Source organism: Somniosus microcephalus, chromosome 18 (genome assembly GCF_052327205.1).
Source record: "Somniosus microcephalus isolate GS21.2 chromosome 18, FLI_Smic_1.0, whole genome shotgun sequence".
Classification (NCBI taxonomy): domain Eukaryota; kingdom Metazoa; phylum Chordata; class Chondrichthyes; order Squaliformes; family Somniosidae; genus Somniosus; species Somniosus microcephalus.
In genome coordinates this window covers 59,761,893-59,785,929 of record NC_141004.1, presented here as the reverse complement: position 1 = coordinate 59,785,929, position 24,037 = coordinate 59,761,893, and the positions used below count along the sequence as shown (strand labels likewise).

General features: G+C 46.4%; 1 protein-coding gene across 6 annotated transcripts; it reads left to right on the top strand.

Moving 5' to 3' along the window:
- The first annotated feature begins 1,883 nt into the window (after nucleotides 1-1,883).
- Nucleotides 1,884-22,705, top strand: dclre1b (DNA cross-link repair 1B). Of its 6 annotated transcripts, XM_086011551.1 has the most exons (6): nucleotides 1,884-1,997; nucleotides 4,670-4,942; nucleotides 5,392-5,607; nucleotides 9,118-9,283; nucleotides 13,012-13,194; nucleotides 20,920-22,705. In XM_086011551.1, exons 3-6 carry the CDS (start codon nucleotides 5,419-5,421, stop codon nucleotides 22,179-22,181), a joined length of 1,800 nt encoding a protein of 599 aa, XP_085867677.1. In that variant the 5' UTR covers nucleotides 1,884-1,997; nucleotides 4,670-4,942; nucleotides 5,392-5,418; the 3' UTR covers nucleotides 22,182-22,705. The 6 variants fall into 6 exon arrangements, with proteins under 6 accessions (XP_085867677.1, XP_085867678.1, XP_085867679.1 ...); XM_086011552.1 differs by lacking the exon at nucleotides 4,670-4,942; XM_086011553.1 differs by lacking the exon at nucleotides 4,670-4,942 and having other exon boundaries at nucleotides 1,884-2,061.
- Nucleotides 22,706-24,037: the final 1,332 nt, after the last annotated feature.

Genomic DNA, 24,037 nt, shown 5'->3' with positions numbered 1-24,037 from the left:
GGAAAGCGCAGGAGACGGTGCGTGGCATGGTGTTACTACGGTGGCAAGGGATAGAGTGAAACGTGGCCGCGTTGATCAGCCGTCGGTTCCTTACATCGACCAAGAGGCCGTTGGCGCACAGGAAATCTGCACCGAGAATGGCTTGCAAAACCTTGGCCGTAACGAATTCCCAGAAAAACCGCTGGCCGCCGAAGCACACCTGGAGCCGCCGTCTGCCGAAGGTCCGAATAGCTCCGCCATTAGCCGCTTCGAGGGGGAGGCCGTGCCTCCCAGCCTGTACATCAAGAGCTGACGCGGGTAGAATGCTGCACTGCGCTCCAGTATCGCACAGGAACCGACGACCGGAGAGGGTATCTGTGATGAAGAGCAGCTTGCCTGCATTGCCGATTGCCATCGCGGCCGCGGGACACCTGTTAGACCCGTTTTTCATTGGACAGAGTTGTTTTTTTTTGAGAGAAGCTGCAGGGAGGGCGGCAACATCTCGCCTTCGCGCCAAACCGCGCGTGGTAGAAGCTGAGGAGCTGGGGCGGCGTCTGTGGGGGATGGGCGCCTCGTGGCAGCGCAGTACTGTTGCGTAACTGCGAATATTTTGTCTGCCTCGGCAGCGAGCGCTGCGCAGTCTTCGACCTCGGACCTCGCCAATGCCGCTTGCACTTGCTCCGGTAATTGGCTGAGGAATAGCTCTCTGAAGAGAAAGCATTCCGGTTCGGAGCCAAGGAGTGTGAGCATTTGGCTCATCAGCTCGGAAGGTTTGGAGTCCCCGATCCTGGGCATAGCGAGCAGCCGACGGGCGCGCTCTGATTTCGTGAGCCCGAAAACCTGTAGTAACCGCGCCTTGAGGGTCTCATACTTGCGGTCCGTCGGGGGGTTCTCGAGAAGACTGACGATCCGCGAGGCGGTAGAGCCGTCGAGTGCGGAGACCACGTATAAGTATCAGGTCTGATCCTCAACGATGCCTCTCAGGGCGAACTGGGCTTCAACTTGGATGAACCATGAGGTCGCTTGTTGCTCCCAGAACTGCGGCAGCTTCAACAAAATGGCGTTTGCCTCCATGCTGTGTTCCTTTTGCGAAATCCGTTCACAAAAGTCGGGGTCACCAATGTAGGAAAGGTCAAATTCCTATCTAGAGATTGAGTTCGACGCAGGCAATCAATCAAAAAGGTTTTTAATGTCAAACTAACGAGTTTAAATAGATTGATGCAAGAGAACTATGAATACAGGTCTTAACAGGTCGGAGGCTCCACGAGGACTGCCTGGGCGGTCCCGTGGATGGCGTCATGACGTCATCACGTTTTTCCCGCGTTTGGGTGATCACGTGATTAGCGGCATGACGTCATCGCGTTTGCCCGCGCTCTTAAAGGGACCGCACACTGTACATGCAAACAGTATATACAATGGTACAGATTTAGTCTGTAGCTAACACATCGTTAAAGGGAATTATGTACAGTTGTTCAGAGTCCCTCAGTGGCTCTGCCACACTGGTACCATACCATGGGAGGCAACATACCATCCATTTTTATTTACTGATTTTTTAAAAATCCATCAGCATTATTTTTGTGCAGATCAATTTGAATGAACAGAACATTTTACTGTTTTACGCAAGCAGTACCAGCATCATGCATTCCTTGGTTTGGTGCAGCAGTTAATAGGTCTCCCTCCACTGAAGCCTCCTGCTGATTAGGGGTTATGTTTGGTTTTCTCCCGTTAAATCTCGGTCCAGTGCAGTACCGGCTGTGGCCAAGTCCTCCGTGGCAGGGGGCGCTGCTGTCAACACCGCTTTCAAAGCGGAAACGCGCGCCTCGGTCTGGAGTCCCGCCCACAGGACCTCTGATTGGTCGCATCCCCCCACGTCTGCACGGTGAGTGGCCAGTGCGAGTGTCAATCAATCAGAAGTACAGCGCGGGGCGGCCGCTCGTTACTGGAGGGAGTAGCTGTCCGAGTCCAATGACGGTTCGAGAGAGGCGGGAGCGTAGGCGGCCGCCCGTTTATTTTATCAGGTCTGTAGGACTGAGTGTGAAACGGAACCGTGTCTTCGGACTCGGCTTCAAAATAAATACTCAGGTGATTGGAAATCATCCCCCCATCCCGGGGTGACAGAGAGCGGCCTGAGCTCATCACAAGGTGCGGCCTCGGGGTGGGGAGCACCCACTGCTGGAGTATGGTTCATGGGTGGGCAGCACCCACTGCTGGAGTATGGTTCATGGGTGGGCAGCACCCACTGCTGGGGTATGGTTCATGGGTGGGCAGCACCCACTGCTGGGGTATGGTTCATGGGTGGGCAGCACCCACTGCTGGGGTATGGTTCATGGGTGGGCAGCACCCACGCTGGGGTATGGTTCATGGGTGGGCAGCACCCACTGCTGGGGTATGGTTCATGGGTGGGCAGCAATCACTGCTGGGGTATGGTTCATGGGTGGGCAGCACCCACTGCTGGGGTATGGTTCATGGGTGGGGAGCACCCACTGCTGGGGTATGTTTCATGGGTGGGCAGCACCCACTGCTGGGGTATGGTTCATGGGTGGGGAGCACCCATTGGTGGGGTTTGATTCATGGGTGGGGAGCACCCATTGGTGGGGTTTGATTCATGGGTGAGGAGCACCCATTGGTGGGGTTTGATTCATGGGTGAGGAGCACCCACTGCTGGGGTATGGTTCAGGGGTGGGGAGCACCCACTGCTGGGGTATGGTTCAGGGGTGGGGAGCACCCACTGCTGGGGTATGGTTCATGGGTGGGCAGCACCCACTGGTGGGGTATGGTTCATGGGTGGAGCAGACTAGTGGGGTATGGTTCATGCGTGTGGAGTACTCGTGTGAGGTATGGTTCATGGATGGGGAGAGCGCTGTCGTGGGGTACGGTTCATGGTTGTGGAGTGCCCACTGGTGGGATACAGTTTATGGGTGCTGAATGCCCACTGGTGGGGTGTGGTTCATGGGTGCAGATTGGCCACTGGTTGGGGGCAGTTCATGTATGGGGAGGGCGCACAGATGGTGTACAGTTCAGGAGTGTGGAGAGCACTATTTTTAGGTGTGGCTCAAGAGTGCAGTCTGGCCACTGGTGGGATGCTGTTCATAGAATCATATAGTGGTTACAGCACAGTATAATGGTTACAGCACAGAAGAAGGCCATTTGGCCCGTTGAGCCTGTGCCGGCTCTCTGGAAGAGCACTTCAGCTAGTCCCACTCCCCTGCCCTTTCCCCATAGACCTGCAAATTTTTTCCCTTCAGGTACTTATCCAATTCCCCTTTGAAAGCCACGGTTGAATCTGCCTCCGCCACACACTCAGGCAGCGCATTCCAGATCCTAACCACTTGCTGTGTAAAAAAAGTTTTTCCTCATGTCGCCTTCGGTTCTTCTGCCATGTTCATGGGTGCGGAGAGGCTATTGGTGGGGTGAGGTTCCTGGGTGCTGAATGGCCAGTGGTGGGATGCGGATCGTGGGTGCGCTGTGCCCACTGATTGGGATGGCTCATTGCTGCCGAGCACTCTCCACATAAGTAGCCTTTCTCTGTGTGTGAGCTTAGAAAGCATTGCAGTCAATCCAAGCCTGCCCTCGTTTGACACGTGCATGCTTGGACTTTCCTGCAAAGGTCACTAGATAGTGCAGGAACCCTGCCTGATTTGTGCTTTCCTTTCTTAGCCCTCACACCCCCTGTCCCCCACCCCATTAGTGGGCATTCAGCACCCATGAGCCACACCCCCACCTGCACTGCAGCAAAAACCATTACCAGAATGGGGGCTGACATTTTCCTGGGTGTCCCAGCAACACATTCAGCAGGGAAGTAGCTCTGCACTGAAATTGGGCCAGCTGTCCCAAAAATATACTGGGGGAGAGGGGGGAACGGAGAGAATGGGAACCTAAATTGTCCTTGACACTGGCCATTCTGCTCAGGAAACAGGATAAGGAGGCTTATAGAAACCAGCTCAACTAGGTAAGGCGGGGAGAGGGATGCGAGATGGGAACCTGCATTGTCTTTGGTATCCCAGGGCCGTTTGGTGAGAGGAGGGCTGCTCATTGGCGGCGGTGGGGGAGAGGCAATCTTTGCAGCTGTCAGCATAACATTTGTGCTGCTGGGGTGGGAGAGAGCCGGGTACCAAAGTCTGTGTGGCCAAGGGAAGGATCGGTCAAAAGGGTCGAGTGCTTTGAAGTTTTCAGTCAAGGAACTTCAACTGCCTAATGTTACTGTGACACATTTAAGCTGGAAGTTGTCCCTTTACAGTGCCACCTCTAAACATAACTGGTACTGCAGATGCATCTTGACGGATTCATAGTGCTTTTTTTTTTAAACAGACTGAGCCAGACAAAAGGCGCTTCGATGCATTTTGAAATGGAATCTTGAGACCTACTCAGCACTTTTAATATATAATAGATATGTAGGTGCCAGTAGGGGCCAATTGGACAGCATCGTGGGTTAGCATGCTGTCCTGTTACCCTTCTGATTCCTGGGTTGAATCCTATCCAGACTAATGGGATGACAGGCTGCTCTGTGTCTTATTTGTGTAATACCCACTGGAAATGTTATGTACGCTAAGTATGGTTATCAATCTTTAACTTAGACACTGTATTATCATTGTTATAAATCCCTGGGTTAAAGTTGCCCATGTGAAGGTACGGCAAGAACTTTTAAGGACACAATGTGACTAAGAGCAGACTTTCCATAATTCTGCACCAGTATCAACTGTTGCAGACAGCGAGGCTGCGCAGTCTCCAGGCAGAAACCCCAGGAGGAAGGGGTGGAGTCGGGTTTTTCGAGCGGGAAGAGGGGAGCGACTGGAAGAGAAGAGGGCAGGAGCTCTGAAAAGAGGGCTCGGGAGGCAAATGGCTGCCGCATCCCGTCCCGGGCTTCCAAACTCGGCCGCCGCCCTTCGTATTAGTAGCTCTGCATCCAGAACTCAAAGTGGGATTCAGTGATCGTGAAGAGAATTCAACGAAGGGGTTCAGAGTCGTAAGTCTTGCAGACATTATACATACCATGAGCTCCAACTTAAGCGCGCCAACGAAAGAGTGCACTCGAATTTGGACACAGGGACAGATTCTCCTTTGTGAATCCATATAAATGGAGAATGTATGTTTATTATGTCTAGATTCATTCTAATGTATGCAAATGTCTAATTTAGGTCATTGACCCGTAATCTTCTTATACTGTCTGACGTTAAAACGTTAAAACTATAAAGTAAGATAATTAGAATTAAGCCATTGTAGTAGTGATCTCCTTACTGGACTATAGAATACTGTCTACAACAGAGACCACATCTCACATATATCTAGAGAACCGTGAAGGGGTTACAGTTGTGTTGATCCAACACAGAATGCTGGCTTTGTAAAAGAGTAAATACAAGTTCACTCAGTTGCTTTTACAGTGCGTTAGGAGTTAAGGTGTCTTATCTTGTGCAGGTGCTGGCTGTTTGGGGATAGCGAGAAATGAATGGAACATTGATCCCAAACACTCCTTTTGCTGTGGATTTCTGGCAGATTCGGAAGTGCAGCCATATCCGTTTGTTCTTCCTGTCCCACTTGCACAGTGATCATACATCAGGTCTGTCGTCCACCTGGAGCAGACCCATATACTGCTCCCCCGTTACTGCCAAGTTGTTGCGGTGGAAGTTTCAGGTGAGGCAAAGTGGTGGGGATTTTAGAATATTCTATCTTCTTTCTCTTCTGTCCTAAAGATTGTAGCCCATTCTGGGATATAATCCCACAGGCACTGCTAGACCTCTGTTACCACACTCCAATAACTGTTCGACATCTGTGAACTCTGACCGTGAATATTGGTAAGCTGTTCAACTGCAGGGGATCCCAGCCGAGCCATTATCTAAATGATCTGTTAAGTTTCCGTTCTCGGAAATCGCAGGTTTCACAGCCGCCTGTTAATGCAATTCCGTTTATGCAGCATTAGTTACCGATAGAAACAGGCGCACTCCTGCTTTTCATTTTAAAGAAAAGAATGACGTGTTCCACCTGTGTGTGCAAAATGGCTACTGCCTCAGATCTGAGCTCCCCCATTTCTCTGTTTTCCTAAACAAAACCCTTTGTTCTTGGGATGTGGGTGGCAAGGCAGTATTTATTGCCCATCCCTAGTTGCCTTGAGGTCATTAAGAGTCAACCACGCAGTGTGACACTTTAGTCAGATGTAGACCAGACCAGGTGGGGATGGCGGGTTCCCTGCCCTGAAAAACATTAGTGAATCAGTTGGATTTTTACAGCAAATCCAGCAGCTTTTATGGTAATTTTCTGCTGCTAGCCCACAAATGGCCAGATTTATTGAATTCCGTTTCAGTGTGCTGTGGTGGGATTGTAAACGCCGATCTCTGGGCTGCTAGTTCAGTTCCATTGCCACCAGGCTACAGTACTGTCCGTCTTCTTGTGTCCCTCTCCTACCACCCACCCCATTTTATTGTTTCTCCACCTCCCTTGATCCCCAAATCTCATCTAGGCACCACCTGCTCTTTCTCTCTCACTGAACTCCTTTCTCTGCATTCCCAGGTTCCATTGTAGGTCTTGCTGAGATTTAGATTACCAAAGCTGGTCTTCCTCCTGCCCCCCCCTCAAATCTTTAATTCCCCCCCCAGTTTCTCATTCCACCACACCCAAATTGCCACAGGCGTGACAAATTAGCTCCAAATCCCACTTTGGTCTACCCCCGAGGCCTTTGGCTCTTTTCCCCTTTTGAACATGTAGTCCTTCATCCTCAGGCCCAGCTCTCCTTCAAAATTCTCCTCGTCTGTTTGTATAAGGCTCATGGATGTTTTCCTCACTAAAATATTCTCCTCTGTGTCCTCCCTCAATTTCTCCAGAGTGACTCCTTATCATCACTAATTTCAAACTCCATCTTCCCTAGCACCACTGACTTGTCCCCTTCAACTTCACTCTCCAGGTTGACTTCCCCATGGCCACCCCCCGACCTCGTTATCACACAGGCCTTAAAGATTGCCCAGATCGCTATCACTGATAGAGTTCCCTCACACTATTTTGCCTTTTCATCCGTACACATTCTCCTCACAGCCAAATCCTTTCTACTTCTATTTTGCACCCTTTTATAAAAAAAACACTACCCCCAAACCCCTCTCAAATTCCAACCTTCCCTTCTCTGGCCTACCATTTACGAAAATTGACAACTTTATTAATCTCGATAACTGCCTAGGCTCCATGGCTAATGTCCTCATCACCACTAGATCCTAGTGTCTCACACCTGTCGCTCCCCGGTAAAACAGCCACACCTGGTTCTAAGTTCAAACCTCCCAGACTTGTGAGCTGCCTAGTAATCTACTGCTAGATCGGGCTTGAGCCCTTCATTGTTTACTGTTGCACACTCTCTTCCTGACTAAATGCATCTATTACTGCATAATTATCTTGGATTATTAGAAGCATTTCTAAACTATTGTCCACTACCAAAAATCACCTCTTTCCTTATCTGTCTCTTCTCTCCTTCCTATCTTCACATTATGAATGTGAGGAGCATCTAGACTTTGTCAAAATCAAAGCTATTTGCATTAGCGTCTCTACCTCTGTCCGTCTACTCCCCCGGTTCTTCCACCTCGGCTCCAATCCCTCGCCTCTTCCTTCTACCAATGCATCATTATTGCATAGTTTTTCTTCTATCTTCCCCCTTAATAAACTCATCTTGTCCGTGAAATTTGCCACTTGCTGCCTTGATTCCCCTTCCTTCTCAGTTCCTGACCGCACTGCTTTCCCACCTCGGCCCTTTGAGTGCCAACATCATCAACCTATTTCTATCCTCCAGCATCATTCCTATCTTCTTCAAAACATCTGTTGACACTCCCTCAAAACACCTTAAATCCTCTGATTACTACTCTATCCCAAATGTTCCTGCCATCTCCAATGTGCCAGTACATGTTGTTGCTTCACAATTAGTTGCCCACCTCTTTCAAATTTGAGACCTTGCAATCTAATTTCCTTCCTGACCACAACACAGTGTGGCCTGTATCCAAGCCATATTTTTTGTGATTGTCTCTCTCCATCTTTCTTGCTGGTGTTGACTCTGGCAATCATTCTCTCCTCCTCCAAAGTCTCTCCCTGGTAGTCCACCTTTGTGGCGCTGCTCTCTCCTGGTTCCATTTATACTTGTCCAGGACCCAGGGCCCTACCTTGGTCCCCTCCTCTTCTGGAAGCAGGGGTTAAGGTTCCTGGTGATTCACAGCTTTATCACTGCCCCATCGCTCTTGATTCCAAGGCTGTTGTGTGACTTCCCTGCTGCCTGACTGTCATTAAGTCTTGGACGAGTCAACATTTTCTGCAGCTTAATGCAGACCATCCATAGCCATTCTTTTTGGCTCCCGTTAGTTTCTACATGCCTCTGCTCTTAACTTCATCAACTTTCCTGACTACTACTTCGGGCTAAGCAGCTAATGCAGAACCTGGGTCTGCTGCTTGATCCTGAGTTGAGTTTCCTTCCCACGCCCATTTCGTCAGCAAACCCGCTGCCTTCTACCTTTGTGACATTGCCATTGTCTGTCGCTACCTCTTCCTCATTCATGCAAGACTCTGATCTATGTCTATTACCTTGAGGGTCAACTACTCGAAAGCTCTCACCCTGGTTTCCACCATTTAGAAACTCCCACTGCCTGTGCTCAAAGTCCACACTCATTACCTTGGTCCTTGCAAGGTTCCATTGGTTCCCTGTGCCCCGATGAATTTGTTTAAGATTATTATCTTCACCTTCATGTGCTTTCATCCTACCTCAGTGACCTTCTTTAGCTCTATGTCACTGCTTGGACTTTCAGTGGCTCTGATATTGGTCTGCTCCTTGTCCCCATCCTCTTCACTCCACCAGTGATGGCTGCTTTTTCAGCCACATGTTCCTGCCTTCTGGAATTCACTCTCAAAATGCCTCCGCTTCACATCCTCTGTCCCTTTTGAAAAGCCTACTAACAACTTTTATTTTCTACCGTTCTTTCAGCCCCACCCACTTGGAGTCCATTTCATTCTCCAATCTGTAAACTGCTCTGATGTGAGGAACGCTATTTAAATTGTTGTATCCCTCCACCTTCGTTGCTCTGCTTTGAACTCATTTTAGTATTGCAATTGTGGTTTTATAGTGTGGAGAAGAGCCTAGTTTGACATATATAAACTAATCTATAATTCGTTTTTTATTTTTGTCAGGTGGATGAAATATGGATCCACCCGTTGGAGGTAGGAGAGTGCCACCTCTTGCATCTTGATGAAGTTGGAAAAGAGACCATGACTGTGACATTGATTGACAGCAATCACTGTCCTGGCTCTGTCATGTTTCTCTTTGATGGCTATTTCGGCACAGTTCTATACACAGGTATGGCAGATAATTTTACTTTTGAGCTGTATGTAGTGATTATCCGTCAAGTTTGTTGTAAATTATTTACAGTTGCATCAGTTGAAAAACGAGTTGTGCTTCTGTAGGATATTTGCTGCTCCTACATTACCCAAGCTTTGTAATGAACATCCAGAGTTACTGACCTACAGTAATGGACCAGATGTGTGTTCTAGCTGTCCTGTACTAACATGTAAAATACTCTGTGTGGGAATGCCATTGGTCTCCGCCTGCCCCGTTCCTTCGCGGGCAATCACATCACTTTGTGAGATTGAGAGCCAAAGAGACCAGGAAATCCCAGGGTTTAATCTTTGATCTGTGTTGTGGTAGTTGATCTCGGGCAAGGCATCAATAGTGGTGTTACAGTTTGTTTCAGACCCTCAGATCAGGGAGGGGAAACGTCACCGGTGGTCTCCACTTCACGTTGCTGTCCAATAGTTCCTGCTAGAAGTGTAGACATTACCCGAGGACAGGATTGAGCTCCGCTGTGATGCCCTGCATGGTCAAATAGCCAGCTGACACCTAATGCCTAGATTCAGTCATGAAGAATGGCCACTTTAATGAGGCACTGGACTACAGTGCTGTAACCTAGCAGGAATCAGTGCCTTGAGGAGAAAAGAAAATGGCTTAAGGAGCTAAAGATTGGATCTCTGCTCTACTGAGTTAGCTGCTAATTGTAGCAGTGGTGACAAAAGGAAGGAATGGAGGCTCGGATCCCTATCTAAGCTTTATTCAGTGGGAAGGCATTGATCAGAGGCTGCAGTGTCGTTTCGCAGAGGGGAGGGGAGAGTCATGCGAGGGAGTCCTTGGTAGCCTGAAAGCAAACTGTTTGCCCACTCCTTGTGGGGGTGTCTGGCTAAGGAGATGGAGAAGTGGAAACTTCCCAAAAATGGAAAAATACAGTATTTATGTATGTTAAACAGTTAAAATGTTTGAAGTTCAGTGGTTACAGATATAGTTTAGGTTAAAAAAAATGTGAAGTTCTATCTTCTGCAAAATTAAATGTTACAGTACTACTATACCGATTTAAGCTGTGAGAAGCCCTTTACTGGAGTGTGCAAACAAAATATCCGAATTGCCACTCCCTTTTTAGCTCGGAACTTGTTCAGTTTGGCCAAACAAAGGGCACGGTATACTGCTCCATTACCCCGGAAAATAAAATGAAAATTCCAATCTTTGTATTCATCCCAGCAGAGCTGGAAAATATTACTTTCCATGAAAAGATTTTCTTGAAGCTGCCGAGCTTAGCTTCTCTGTGTGCCAAAATAAAAAAAGTTACTTGAACTTTCATCCCAAATAAATTCCATCCTTTAAAAGTACATAAACTACGCCCTTGGCAGAGCTAAGGAGATAGTGAGCTGGACAGGAAAGGATTGGAACGTGCTGCAGAGAAAGGGCTGCAGCTGGAAAGCAGAGATGTAAAGGCCTGGAAGTGGGAAAAATAAACAGTTACTTGCAGGCAATACTTTTCAGTTCACTGCAGCTAGAATGTAACCGGGCCCTGTCGAGCTGGTGAATCGAATTTTCCAACACTGCTGGAGTATTGATTCAAGCAGTCACGTATAAAAGTCATGGTACAGGAAACTTCGCGATATCCGGCATCGACGGGACCGGCGTGATGCCGATCTATGAAAATTTCCGGCCAGACCAGCACTAATGTTGAAGGATACGGAGGTTTTCATCTCTGTATCTGACAACAAACACTGTTGCTTAGCAACAGCTTGTAAACAGTCGGCCCGTACCTTGGAAGCGTCTCTGTAGCTTAGCAACAGCTTCAGAGAGGCTTTCCAGAGACTGACTGTTTAAAAAAATGCTAGGAGAAGAAAAAAAAAGAAGAAAAACCTAACATAACGGCTGCTGATTTCTGCTGTTAGATCGAGGTTTCCGGCCATGCAACTTCCGGATAAACCAAAGTTTCCTGTATCTGATTGTAGATTTTCTGTTAGAAACTTCACAAGCAAGATGGAAAACAATGCCAGCAGTTGCCCTAAGTGGATTACAGTGTCCTGCAGCTTATCTTAAAAATGTAGACTCCCCACTCATTAGTGCATTCTTTTTTGTTTGTTGTTTAAACATCCTGCAAATCCATTGGCAGGATAGGCACACCAACGTCAGTGTTCTTGCTCAGGCCAACATCCCCAGCATCGAAGCTCTGACCACGCTCAGTCAGCTCCGATGGACGGGCCACATTGTCCGCATGCCCGATACGAGACTCCCAAAACAAGCGCTCTACTCGGAGCTCCGGCACGGCAAGAGAGCCCCAGGTGGGCAGAGGAAATGCTTCAAGGACACCCTCAAAGCCTCCTTGGAAAAAGTGTAACATCCTCACCGACACCTGGGAATCCCTGGCCCAAGACCGCACAAAGTGGAAGAGAAGTATCCGGGAAGGCGCCGAACACCTCGAGTCTCTTCGCCGGGAGCAAGCGGAAGCCAAGCGCAAGGAGCGCACGTCAACCCAAGCATCTCACCCACCCGCCCCTTCAACCACCGTCTGCCCCACCTGTGACAGAGACTGTAGGTCCCGCATTGGACCCATCAGTCACCTGCGAGCTCATTTTTAATGTGGAAGCAAGTCATCCTCGGTTCCAAGGGACTGCCTAAGAAGAAGATGATGATTCCAGGTGCTCCACCTGATGACTCAGTGGGTCACTGCATTGGTTGCTGTGTCATATGTTCGATTCCTCAGTTTGTGCTCAGTTAGCTGATCACAACCAGCCTGGTTGTTGGAGTCCTATAACTGGCCTTTGCCCTTGGACCGGGTAGAGGATAATCTGACATTCTCTCTCCCCCCTCCCCCACCGCCCCCCCCCCCCCCCCCAAACTTCTGGTCGCTACTTTGTGATCCCTGCAGGAAAGTACGTGTGTGTGAATGTTGGTTGAGAACAGGATTCGGCTCGGCTGTGATGCCCTCCGTGGTCTAACAGCCTGACGGCATTCACTACCTGGAATGGCCAAATGGGCAAAGAACCAAAAGACAGATAATTCCCGTCAAAAAAAAAACCTCAGCTCAAGTCAGTGATGAGGAAGACAGGTGAAATTTACAATGAAAGGAATATTGGTCACTGTTGTTTTGCCTTCCATTGGGTGAATAGGGCAGAGTGAAATATTTTCACAAATGATCCCTAGGATGGTACCTAGTTTCACTCAGTTTTTCTTTTTTAAGTAGTAATCCACATCCATTTGAAAAGCTTTTATGGTTTCTGTTTCCACCACTGTACAGTCCTGTGTATATAACAAAAAAATCTTAGTCTCTTTGTTCTTTAGTCCTTTTAATTTATACCCTTTAATAACCGACTTGCCGACCAGTGGAATTAGCTTTTCCTGATTTATCAAAGCCACTTACAATTTTTAACACCTCTATTAGATCACCTCTTCACCTTCTTTATTTTTATCTTGTCTGTGCTTGTAACCAAAGCCTCTCATCCCTGGCATCACCTCTGTAATCTCTTCGACACCCTCCCCATTGCACTGACATCCTTCCTAAAGTAAGGTGGCCAACACGGGACACAATGTTCTAACTGCAGCCCAACCGATGATTTGTACACTTAATGGTACTTTCTGATTATCCAGAGAACCATGCCAATCTCTGTTTTCTTTAAGCTATATTGTATTTAAAACAAGATATGTGAGTAATACAGAACAGCCAAGAGATACTGAAAATCAGCCGAAATGGAAGGATGTTGATGGAGATTTTGGTTTGATTTTTATAGCGGATTTCCGATACACACCCGCCATGTTTAGCCATCCGCCACTGAACACTGATAAAAGGATAGATATCCTCTATCTGGACAATACAAACTGTGACCCGGGGTGTGTGGTGCCTTCTCGTCAAGAAGCTACTGAACAGATCAAAGAAATAATCGACACTCACCCAGAACACAATGTAGTTATTGGTAAGAACGTGGTAACTCTTTAGTTTCCTGCCGCTTGCCTTGTTTTACAGAACTCAATCCCTTTCCTGGAGTCATTGTTGTGTTCACTAAAAATAGAATATGGATGGTTGGTGAAACTTGGAGGCACGTGTTCGGTCCCCAGTTTGGGTATGTGTGCGAATAGAATAGACACAGGATGCATACATGGGACAGACCAACATGGTGTTTCTCATGTATTAAAAAAAAAATCCAGAGTATCTCATGTCTATTGAAGAGAGATCTTCATTTTTGTCATATATTTCCCCCCCAAGGATCTATCCTTGGCCCCCTCCTATTTCTCATCTACATGTTGCCCCTTAGCGACATCATTCGAAAACATGGCGTCAGTTTCCACATGTACGCTGATGACACCCAGCTCTACCTCACTAACACTTCTCTCGACCCCTCCACGGTCTCTAAATTGTCAGACTGCTTGTCTGACATCCAGTTCTGGATCAGCAGAAATTTTCTCCAATTAAATATTGGGAAGACCAAAGCCATTGTTTTCGGTCCCCGCCACAAACTCTGTTCCCTAGCCACTGACTCCATCCCTCTCCCTAACATCTGTCTGAGGCTGAACCACACTGTTCGCAACCTTGGTGTCATTTAAAAAAAAAAAAAAATCATTTATGGGATCTGGGTGTAGCTGGCAAGGCCAGCATTTACTGCCCATCCCTAGTCGCCCTTGAGAAGGTGGTGGTGAGCCGCCTTTTTGAACCGCCGCAGTCCGTGTGGTGATGGTACTCCCACAGTGCTGTTAGGGAGGGAGTTCCAGGATTTTGACCCAGCGACGTTGAAGGATCGACAATATACTTCTAAGTCAGGATGGTGTGTGACTTGGAGGGGAACTTGGAGGTGGTGGCGTTCCCATGCGCCTGCTGCTCTTGCCCTTCTAGGTGGTAGAGGCCACGTGTTTGGGAGGTGCTGCTGAAGAAGTCTTGGCGAGTTGCTGCAATGCATCTTGTAGATGGTACACACTGCAGCCACGGTACGACGGTGGTGGAGGGAGTGAATGTTTAAGGTAGTGGATGGGGTGCCAATCAAGCGGGCTGCTTTGTCCTGTCGAGCTTCTTGAGTGTTGTTGGAGCTGCACTCATCCAGGTAAGTGGAGAGTATTCCACCACACTCCTTACTTGTGCCTTGTAGATGGTGGAAAGGCTTTGGGGAGTTAGGAGGCGAGACACTCGCCGCAGAATACCCAGCCTCTGACCTGCTCTTGTTGCCACAGTATGTGGCTGGTCCAGTTAAATTTCTGGTTAAAACCTACCTCTCTGACCAAGCTTTTGGTCACCTGCCCTAATTTCTCCTTATGTGGCTTGGTGTCAAATTTTTTGTCTTTTAATACCCCTGTGAAGCGCCTTGGGATGTTTTACTACATTAAAGGTGCTGTATAAATACAAGTTAAATAAAGGAAACTATGATGGTCTGAGGAGCGAGTTGGGTAGGATTGATTGGGGAATGGCACTCAAAGGGTTGACGGTGGATAGGCAATGGCAAACATTCAAAGACCGAATGGATGAACTACAGAATTTGTTCATCCCAGTTTGGCATAAAAATAAAACAAAAAAGGTGACCCAACCGTGGCTAACAAGGGAAATTAGGGATAGCATAAGGTCCAAGGAGAGGGCATATAAATTGGCCAGAAAAAGCAATAACTCTGAGGATTGGGAGCAGTTTAGGATTCAACAAAGGAGGACAAAGGGATTAATTAAGAAAGGGAAAATAGAATATGAGAGTAAGCTTGCAGAGAACATAAAAACTGACTGTAAAAGCTTTTATAGATATGTGAAGAGAAAAAGATTGGTGAAGTCAAGCGTAGGTCCCTTGCAGTCAGAATCGGGGGAATTTATAATGGGGAACAAAGAAATGGCAGACCAACTAAATACATATTTTGGTTCTGTCTTCACAAAGGAGGACACAAATAACCTCCCAGAGATGCCGGGGAGCATAGGGTCTGATGAAAGGGTGGAACTGAAAGAAATCAGTATTTGTAGGGAAATGGTGTTAGGAAAATTGATGGGACTGAAGGCCGATAAACCCCCAGGGCCTGATAATCTACATCCCAGGGTACTTAAGGAAGTGGCCCTAGAAATAGTAGATGCATTGCTGGTCATCTTCCAGAACTCGATAGACTCTGGAACGGTACCCATGGATTGGCGGGTAGCTAATGTTACCCCACTATTCAAAAAAGGTGGTAGAGAAAATGCGGGGAATTATAGACCGGTAAGCTTGACATCGGTAGTGGGGAAAATGCTAGAGTCCATTATAAAAGATGTAATAGAGCACTTGGAAAGCAGTGACTGGATCGGACAAAGTCAACATGGATTTACAAAAGGTAAATCATGCTTGACTAATCTACTGGAATTTTTTGAGGATGTAACTGGTAAAATAGATAAGGGAGAACCAGTGGATGTGGTGTATTTGGACTTTCAGAAGGCTTTCGATAAGGTCCCGCATAAGAGATTAGCGTGCAAAATTAAGGCACATGGGATTGGGGGCAAGGTATTGACTTGGATAGAGAACTGGTTGGCGGACAGAAAGCAAAGAGTTGGAATAAACGGGTCGTTTTCCGAGTGGCAGGCAGTGACTAGTGGGGTACCGCAAGAATCGGTCCTAGGACCCCAGCTGTTCACAATATATATTATTGATCTGGACGAGTGAATTGGATGTAATATCTCCAAATTTGCAGATGACACAAAGCTGGGGGGGAGGGTATGCTGTGAGGAGGATGTCGTGAAACTCCAGCACGATTTGGACAGGTTGGGTGATTGGGCAGAAACATGGCAAATGCACTATAATGTGGATAAATGTGAGGGTATCCACTTTGGTGACAAAAACAGGAAGGCAGATTATTATTTGAATGGTAATAGTTTGGGAGAAGGGGAAGTGCAAAGAGACCTGGGTGTTCTTGTACACCAGTCGCTGAAGGTAAGCATGCAGGTGCAGCAGGCGGTTAAGAAGGCAAATGGTATGTTGGCCTTGGTAGCAAGAGGGTTCGAGTACAAGAACAAGGATGTCTTGCTACAGTTGTACAGGGCCTTGGTGAGACCACACCTTGAGTATTGTGTGCAGTTTTGGTCGCCTTACCTGAGGAAGGACGTTCTTGCCATGGAAGGAGTGCAGCGAAGATTCACCAGGCTGATACCTGGGATGGCAGGAATGACGTATGAGGAGAGATTGGGTCGATTGGGCTTATACTCACTGGAGTTTAGAAGATTGAGAGGGGATCTCATCGAAACCTATAAAATTCTGTCAGGCCTGGACAGACTAGATGCAGGAAGGATGTTTCTGATGGCTGGGGAGTCCAGAACCAGGGGTCATAGTCTAAGGATAAGGGGTAAGCCATTTAGGACAGAAATGAGGAGGAATTTCTACACCCAGAGAGTGGTGAACCTGTGGAATTCTCTGCCACAGAGGGCGGTGGAGGCCAGTTCATTAAGTATATTCAAGAACGAGTTGGATATATTTCTTAAGGCTAAAGGGATCAAGGGATATGGGGAGAAGGCAGGGACTGGGTGCTGAATTTGGATGATCAGCCATGATCTCATTGAATGGCGGAGCAGGCTCGAAGGGCCGAATGGCCTACTCCTGCTCCTATCTTCTATACCAAGGTCAATTATTGGACAATTGGAGAACAGTATTTCTGGGGAGATAAAGTGCCCTTATTGCACGCTTCTTTAATTTCTCTTTTAATGCCATTCCCAACCTCCGCCTTATTGTTTGGAGGTCTATAAACCACTCCCACTAATGTTTTTTTCCCCTTAGTATTTCTCAATTTTACCCATACAGATTCCACATCATCAGAGCTAATATCCTTCATTACAATTGTGTTAATCCCTTCTTTAACCAGTAATGCTACCCCACCTCGCTTTCCTTTTTGCCTATCTTTCCTGAATATCGAATACCCCTGGATGTTGAGTTTCCAGTCCTGGCCTTCCTTGAGCCACGTTTCTGTAATCCCAACCAAATCGTATTTGTTTACTTCTATTTGCGCAGCCAATTCATCCACCTTATTACAAATGCTCCTCGCATTAAGACACAAAGCCTTCAGGCTTGTTTTTTTAATGCTCTTAGACCTATTAGAATTATTATTTACTGTGGCCATGTTTGATTTAAACCGTTGATTTCTCTGACTACCACTTTTGTTTTTCTCCTTCCTATCTTTTGCTTTTATCCTTGTTTCCCTTTCCTCTGTCTCCCTGCTCAGGTTCCCAACCCCCTGCCATTTTAGTTTAAACCCTCCCCCACAGCACTAGCAAACACTCCCCCTAGGACATTGGTTCCAGCCCTGCCCAGGTGCAAACCGTCCGGTTTGAACTGGTCCCACCTCCCCCAGAGCCGGTTCCAATGTCCCAGGAACTTGACTCCCTCCCCCTGGCACCATTCCTCTAGCCACGTATTCATCTGAAGTATCCTTCTATTTCTACTCTGACTAGCACGTGGCACTGGTAGCAATCCTGAGATTACTACCTTTTGAGGTCCTGTTTTTTAATTTATCTCCTAACTCCCTATACTCCGCTTTTAGGACCTCATCCCGCTTTTTACCTATATCGTTGGTGCCTATGTGCACCACGACAACTGGATGTTCACCCTCCCCTTCCAACATGTTCTGCAGCCGCTCGGAGACATCCTTGACCCTTGCACCAGGGAGGCAACACACCATCCTGGAGTCTCGTTTGCGGCCGCAGAAACGCCTATCTATTCCCCATACAATTGAATCCCCTATTACTATAGCTCTACCCCTCTTTTTCCTCCCATTCTGTGCAGCAGAGCCACCCCTGGTGCCAGGAAGTTGGCTGCTGCTGCCTTCCTCTGATAAGCCATCCCCCCCAACAGTACGCAAAGTGGTGTATCTGTTGGAGAGGGGGATGGCCACAGGGGACCCCTGCACTACCTGCCTGCGCCTAGTACTCTGCCTGTTGGTCACCCGTTCCCTTTCTTCCTGTCCAACCTCTACCTGCGGTGTGTCCAACTCCGTAAATGTGCTATTCACGATGTCCTGAGCATCGTGAACGCTCCAGTATGTATCCAATCGCAGCTCCAGCGCCGCAATGCGGTCTGTCAGTAGCTGCAGCTGGATGCACTTCCTGCACATGTAGTTGTCAGGGACACAGGAAGTGTCCCTGAGTTCCCACATATCGCAGGAGGAGCAGATCACGGGGCCCGGCTGTCCTGCCATGACTTACCCTTTGATTTAATTTAAATTCAATTAATTAATCAATCCCACTAATTACACTACAGTTAACTGGTTTACCAACAGTCCCTGCTACACTAGAGAGACCTTAGAAACTATAAACCAGAGTTAAAGTTTACAAAAAAAGAGAGAATCACTTACCTGCTTCCTGGTGATGTCACACTTTGATTACTTTTTACCTCTCTCCCCTGCTGTTGAATTAGTATGCTGCTCCTCACTCACTGCCGCCGATGCTCAGTGTTCCCACGCAGGCCCGCTCTGGTCAGGCTGCTCTTCACTCAATTCAATTCAATTCAATTCAATTCAAATCACTTTATTGGCATGATAAGGTACATCTTATGTTGCCAAAGCATCAAAATACATTTATGGTTGAACACATAAACGCAGTTCTATTCATAGTGCATAAACAGGTATATCCCTGAGTGTATAAATATACATTCGCATTATTTATATATACTCTTTTCTTAGGTTTACTGGTTGTCCCTCTGTTCATGGCAAGCTGTAACATAGTGTGCCGCCAGTGCTACACAGCTTCTCTCCTCCCCCAGTAGGTATGGGAGTTTTTGGTCGTCATTCAGATTTCTGAATTCAGGGCATATTTGTGAGAATTTTTGGTAGAAATTCTCCCTGATGCCCTGATATTTTCCACAGGCTGTGAGGAAGTGCATCTCTGTCTCCACTACTCCCTGACTGCAGTGAGAGCATATCCTGTCCTCTCTTGGCAGCCTGGTCTGCCTGTGTCTGCCTTTTTCGATCGCTAGGCTATGTTCGCTAAGTCTGTACCTTGTCAAGGTTTTTCTCAGTTTGTTATCCTTTACCATGGTCAGGTACTCAGCCATGTTGTATTGTCTGTTTAGGGCCAAGTAGCAATTGAGTTTGCTTTGGGTTTTTGTTGTTTCTGCCCAATATGACAGGTATTTTTCCTTTTGTTTAGTGACAATTGTGTTGGGTCGAATTCTCTCTGCTACGATGTCACTGTCCTGGGGCTGGTTATTGTTAGTAGTGTTAGTGGTTGCTTCACTGAGTCCCAGGACTAGTTGACTGAGGGAGTTATTCTTTATGGTCCTCTCTTGGCACTTCAAGGCTTCGTAATGATAGCAGTGGGGGTTGCTCATTTTTAGGTGTTTCCAAAATTTGGTGGCTCTTTTTTGGATAGTAATTATTAGTGGAAATTGGCCTAGTTCTGCCCTGCATGCATTGTTTACGGTTTTCCTTTGAGTCCGGAGGATACTTTTACAGAATTCTGCATGTAGGATCTCAATTGGGTGTTTGTCCCATTTTGCAAATTCTTGTTGTGTTAGCGGTCCCCACACTTCACTGCCATAGAGTGCAATTGGTTCAATTACTGATTTGAAAATTTTGAGCCAAATGCTAATTGGGATTTCTATTTGGATTGATCTTTTAATGGCGTAGAAAGCCCTTCTTGCTTTCTCTTTCAGTTCATTCACAGCCAGTTTGAAATTTCCCGTAGAGCTGATTTTTATGCCCAAGTATGTGTAGTTAGTGGTTTGTTCGATTTTAGTTGTTCCTAGTGTGAGATTTATTTTGGGTCCCTGATGTCTGGATCTTTGTTGGAACACGAGGACTTTGGTTTTTTGGAGGTTCACTCACTGCCGCCGGTTTCAAACTGCCGCCGATGCTCAGTGCTCCAACGCAGGCCCGCTCTGGTCGGGCTGCTCCTCGCTCACTGCTGCCGGTTTCAAACTGCCGCCGATGCTCAGTGCTCCCACGCAGGCCCGCTCTGGTCGGGCTGCTCCTGACTCACTGCCGTCGGTTTTAACTGCCGCCGATGGAATGAAATAATCTCTGTCAGTTGTAAGAGTTTGTCTACTATTCCTCCCAGCCATTAGTTCACTGCACAGGAGAAAAGAGCCCACAGTTTAGTACTGGTTGACTCTAAATTGATAGTTCCATTCAGAAATGCTATAGGAATGGCTGGTGTGGGAAATGGAAATATCACATTGGTGCTGTAGAAGTTCTTTTCCTAGGTTGCACATTGTGGAAACAGACTTTTATTCTCTTTAGTGGTAGCACTCTTGCCTCTGAGTCAGCAGGTCATGAGTTCAAGCCCCATTCCAGAGCCTTGAGCCCATAATCGAGGCTGAAACTTTAGGGAGTGCTGCATTGTCAGTGGTGCCGTCTTTTGGATGAGCCGTTAAATCAAGGCCCAGCAGGACGCCATGGTACTATTTGAAGAGGAGCTGGGGTGTTTTCATGGTGTCCTGGTCGATATTTATCCCTCATCCAATGCTACCAAAAACAGATTATCTGATCATTATCTCATTGCTGTTTGTGGCTGTCTTGCTTCCTACATTACAACAGTGACTACACTTAAAAAGTATCTCATTGGTTATGAAGCACTTTGGGACATCCTGAGAATGTGAAAGACGCTATATAAATGCATGTGTGTTTTCCATTTTCTTTTTTTTAATCTTTTGCCTTTTTTTCCCGTTTTTCATTTTTAACTGTTTGAGCACATTGTATCCGAGACACGGTTCTACCTGTAATTACAGGTCTGTATAACTTGGGCAAAGAACCCTTACTAACAGAGCTGGCCCTGGCGTTTAAAACCTGGATTGTGGTGAGTTCTCGGAGACTTCAGATGTTTCAGCTGCTGGGACTGAACGATGTTTTCACTTCAGAGGTGGGGGCCGGAAGAATCCATGTGGTAGACCAGAACGAGATTAATTGCTTCAGCATGGTCAGGTGGAATCAGACGTGCCCTACGATTGCCATTATCCCCACAAGCCGCAGAATGAAGGTCTGGCACAGAGACATACACGTGGTTCCCTATTCAGATCACTCCTCCTTTCAGGAGTTGCAAGAGTTTGTGGCCAGACTCAAACCCTGTGCAATTATCCCTGTAGTGAAAAGTAAGGCATGCGCGGCGTACTTCTGCCAGTACCTTAGTCCAGATGATGAGTCGAAGCAAATCCAAGTTCCAGAAACGGTAGAAAGATGTATGCGGAATAATGCAAAATGCAATGAAATGCTGCTTCACCGGCATTTACGAGTAAGAGCTCTGGATATTCCTAAGGGTGTAGTGTTTGAGTCACCAGAGAAGGGACGGCAAGACTGCAGTGGAGCCAACAATCTGGGAACAGAAGGGCCGAGTTCTGACAGTACTGAGGAGGTATTTTGTGAAAAAATGAATACTGACAAAATACAGGTGCCACCAAAACTTGTCCGGCAAGACCAGAATGAAGACAACAATCTGAGTACAGAGGGGCAGAGTTCTGAGGATATATTTTGTGCAAAAAATAATACTAACAAAATACAAGTACCATCAAACTGGAAAAGCAAAGTTCCCTTGCTCATAGAACATAAATCCAAGGTGCCTTTGTTTGGGGTGGCAGCACATGTAAAGGCAAGACAGGCATCATTGCTGGAGTGGTGTCACGGTGGGAAATCTCCCCGTCACCATTTAGAAAGGCAACCAACTGGAACCAGCAGTCCAGCCTTCCCGAACTTCTCTAGGCTACCACTGCTGCCAGCTATGAACGCAAGCAAATCATTGACAGCAACCGTGCCTTGTTCGTCGCCAGATATTTCCGAGGGGCAAGAGAATGCAGAGCAACATGAGTTTGAAGAATCTGAGTCAGTTGCCATTGCATCTGCTAGTAGGACCTGTAAAATTAAAGAGAGTTTAACTGGTGAATACTGTGTACCTGCAGGCCAGAGTCAGTATTCTGCCAGTCTGAAATCTTTTGACGCCGTTGTTCAACAATATTTTAAGAGGAGGAATAAAATACTTGTGAAAAACACATTGGGTTAGACTGTCGTAACAGCAACAGTATAAAGCCAATTGGTATGAAATGAGTGTATACTGTTTTACCAGCGATCACTGCAACTTGGGCTTTATGAAAGGGCCTTTATTCTCATTCCCAATAGCCCATGGTGCTAGTTCACAATTCCGGCGTACTTTCTAATAGTTTGTGGTGGCTGATGTTGTAAATATAACTTCTGTGATGCATCAACAAATGCAGTGAAGTTCAGTATTTCCAGACTGACAAATTTTACAAGAACGTTTTGCGCCCTTCCATTCCCTTTGACAAATCCTGTTTTTTAAAACCGATTCATCATCTCTGGAACTGCTCTGATAAATGTGACTTCATTGGCGCACAGTTGCCTAATGGTAATCCAGTATTTTGACTGGCAGCCAAATATCTGACTTCAGACGAGAGTGCTACTCTGTAATTTTAATTCACAGTGTTGTCACTAGGTGTATTCAATGTATTGAGACCAATAAACTGTAGCAACAACTGCACTTTAAGTAATACACTTTGTCATGCAAACTGATTCTTGTGTGATAGCTTTATTTTGTCACCTTAAATTGTTTCCAACATTACTACCACCAGTGACAGACCTGTAGCCACCTGTATTTCACACTAGATAGGAAAGGAAAAATCTATAATTATACTGTAAATTTCACACAATACCCTTCGCTTTAATGAAATCTTATTGACAGCACCACTGAGAATTTTATTCTCACAACTTTTGCGTCAAAAGACTAATGGCTGGGTTTGTACATCTGCTAAGTTAATGTCCTCGATTTTTTGTTTAGGTGCTATGTCACTGAAAATGTGAAAGCTAGCCTGGGTCACATTGCTGTATGTCTTTTTTTAATCAGTGCTTTGAGTATTGGCGCCAAAATGCTATTGATATTGAGAAGCTCTTAAACAGTTCCTGTAAATTCACTGAATGTTTAGCAGGAAGGCACCTAAGTACTTGTTTTGTGCAATCTATTACAGTGTAGATTTCAATGTGGGATCAGTTGGTTGCTTCTGTTGCTCAAGTGTCCATATGTGAGTTATGTCAGTCTTTAGCAATTCGACATGTTCTTGTTTGATCTAACTGGCCTTGAGTGATAAAGTGAAAATGCTGGTGGAGAATTAGTGAGCACATGGCCCTGGAGGAGATGAGAAACTTATGGCAAATCTATAGGCAGCAAAAAATATAATATAGCAAAATTAACAGTCGCAGACATTTTATATGTATAACATGTTCCATTTCAATATTTAAATGATTGCACTCGAGTTTTAAAATAACTTTCTAACCATCCTGGTGAGTAACGGCAATATCACATTAGAACAAACCACGTGCTTTCTTTTTTCTAAAACTGCAGCCCTACTCAGATTTGGAACTGGTGGAATGGCAAGTGGCAGCTAGATAGAAGGGTCCCCAGGTCTAATCTCAGTGGGAATCCCCAAAATCCTAAATTTGGGTCTGAATATTAAAGCGAACACAAAAGCCCAATTGTAGATTACATATTTATTTAAATCTTGCTAAACGTTTAATGTTTCCAGAAACGTGGCTTGTATTAGGAGTGTGCATGGTTCAGGATTTCATTTGGCATAAAAATAGCCAGTAGGCAATCTTTGTTGTCCATGTAAGTCACTCATTTAAAGAATTCAACCTGAACACGAGTACTGTAAAAATACAACACATGAACCTTGACGTTACACCTTGTAATGCCAGCGTGAGAACATTTTACAAGTTCAGCTGAAACTCCTGAATGAAGACTGTTTATGCACCTCCAGTTCACAGATGATTTCAATCAAGATGACATTGACCAGTTGTGTCTCACAAACATAACGGCAGACCGTTTCAATTTGTTTTGAGGACCTCATC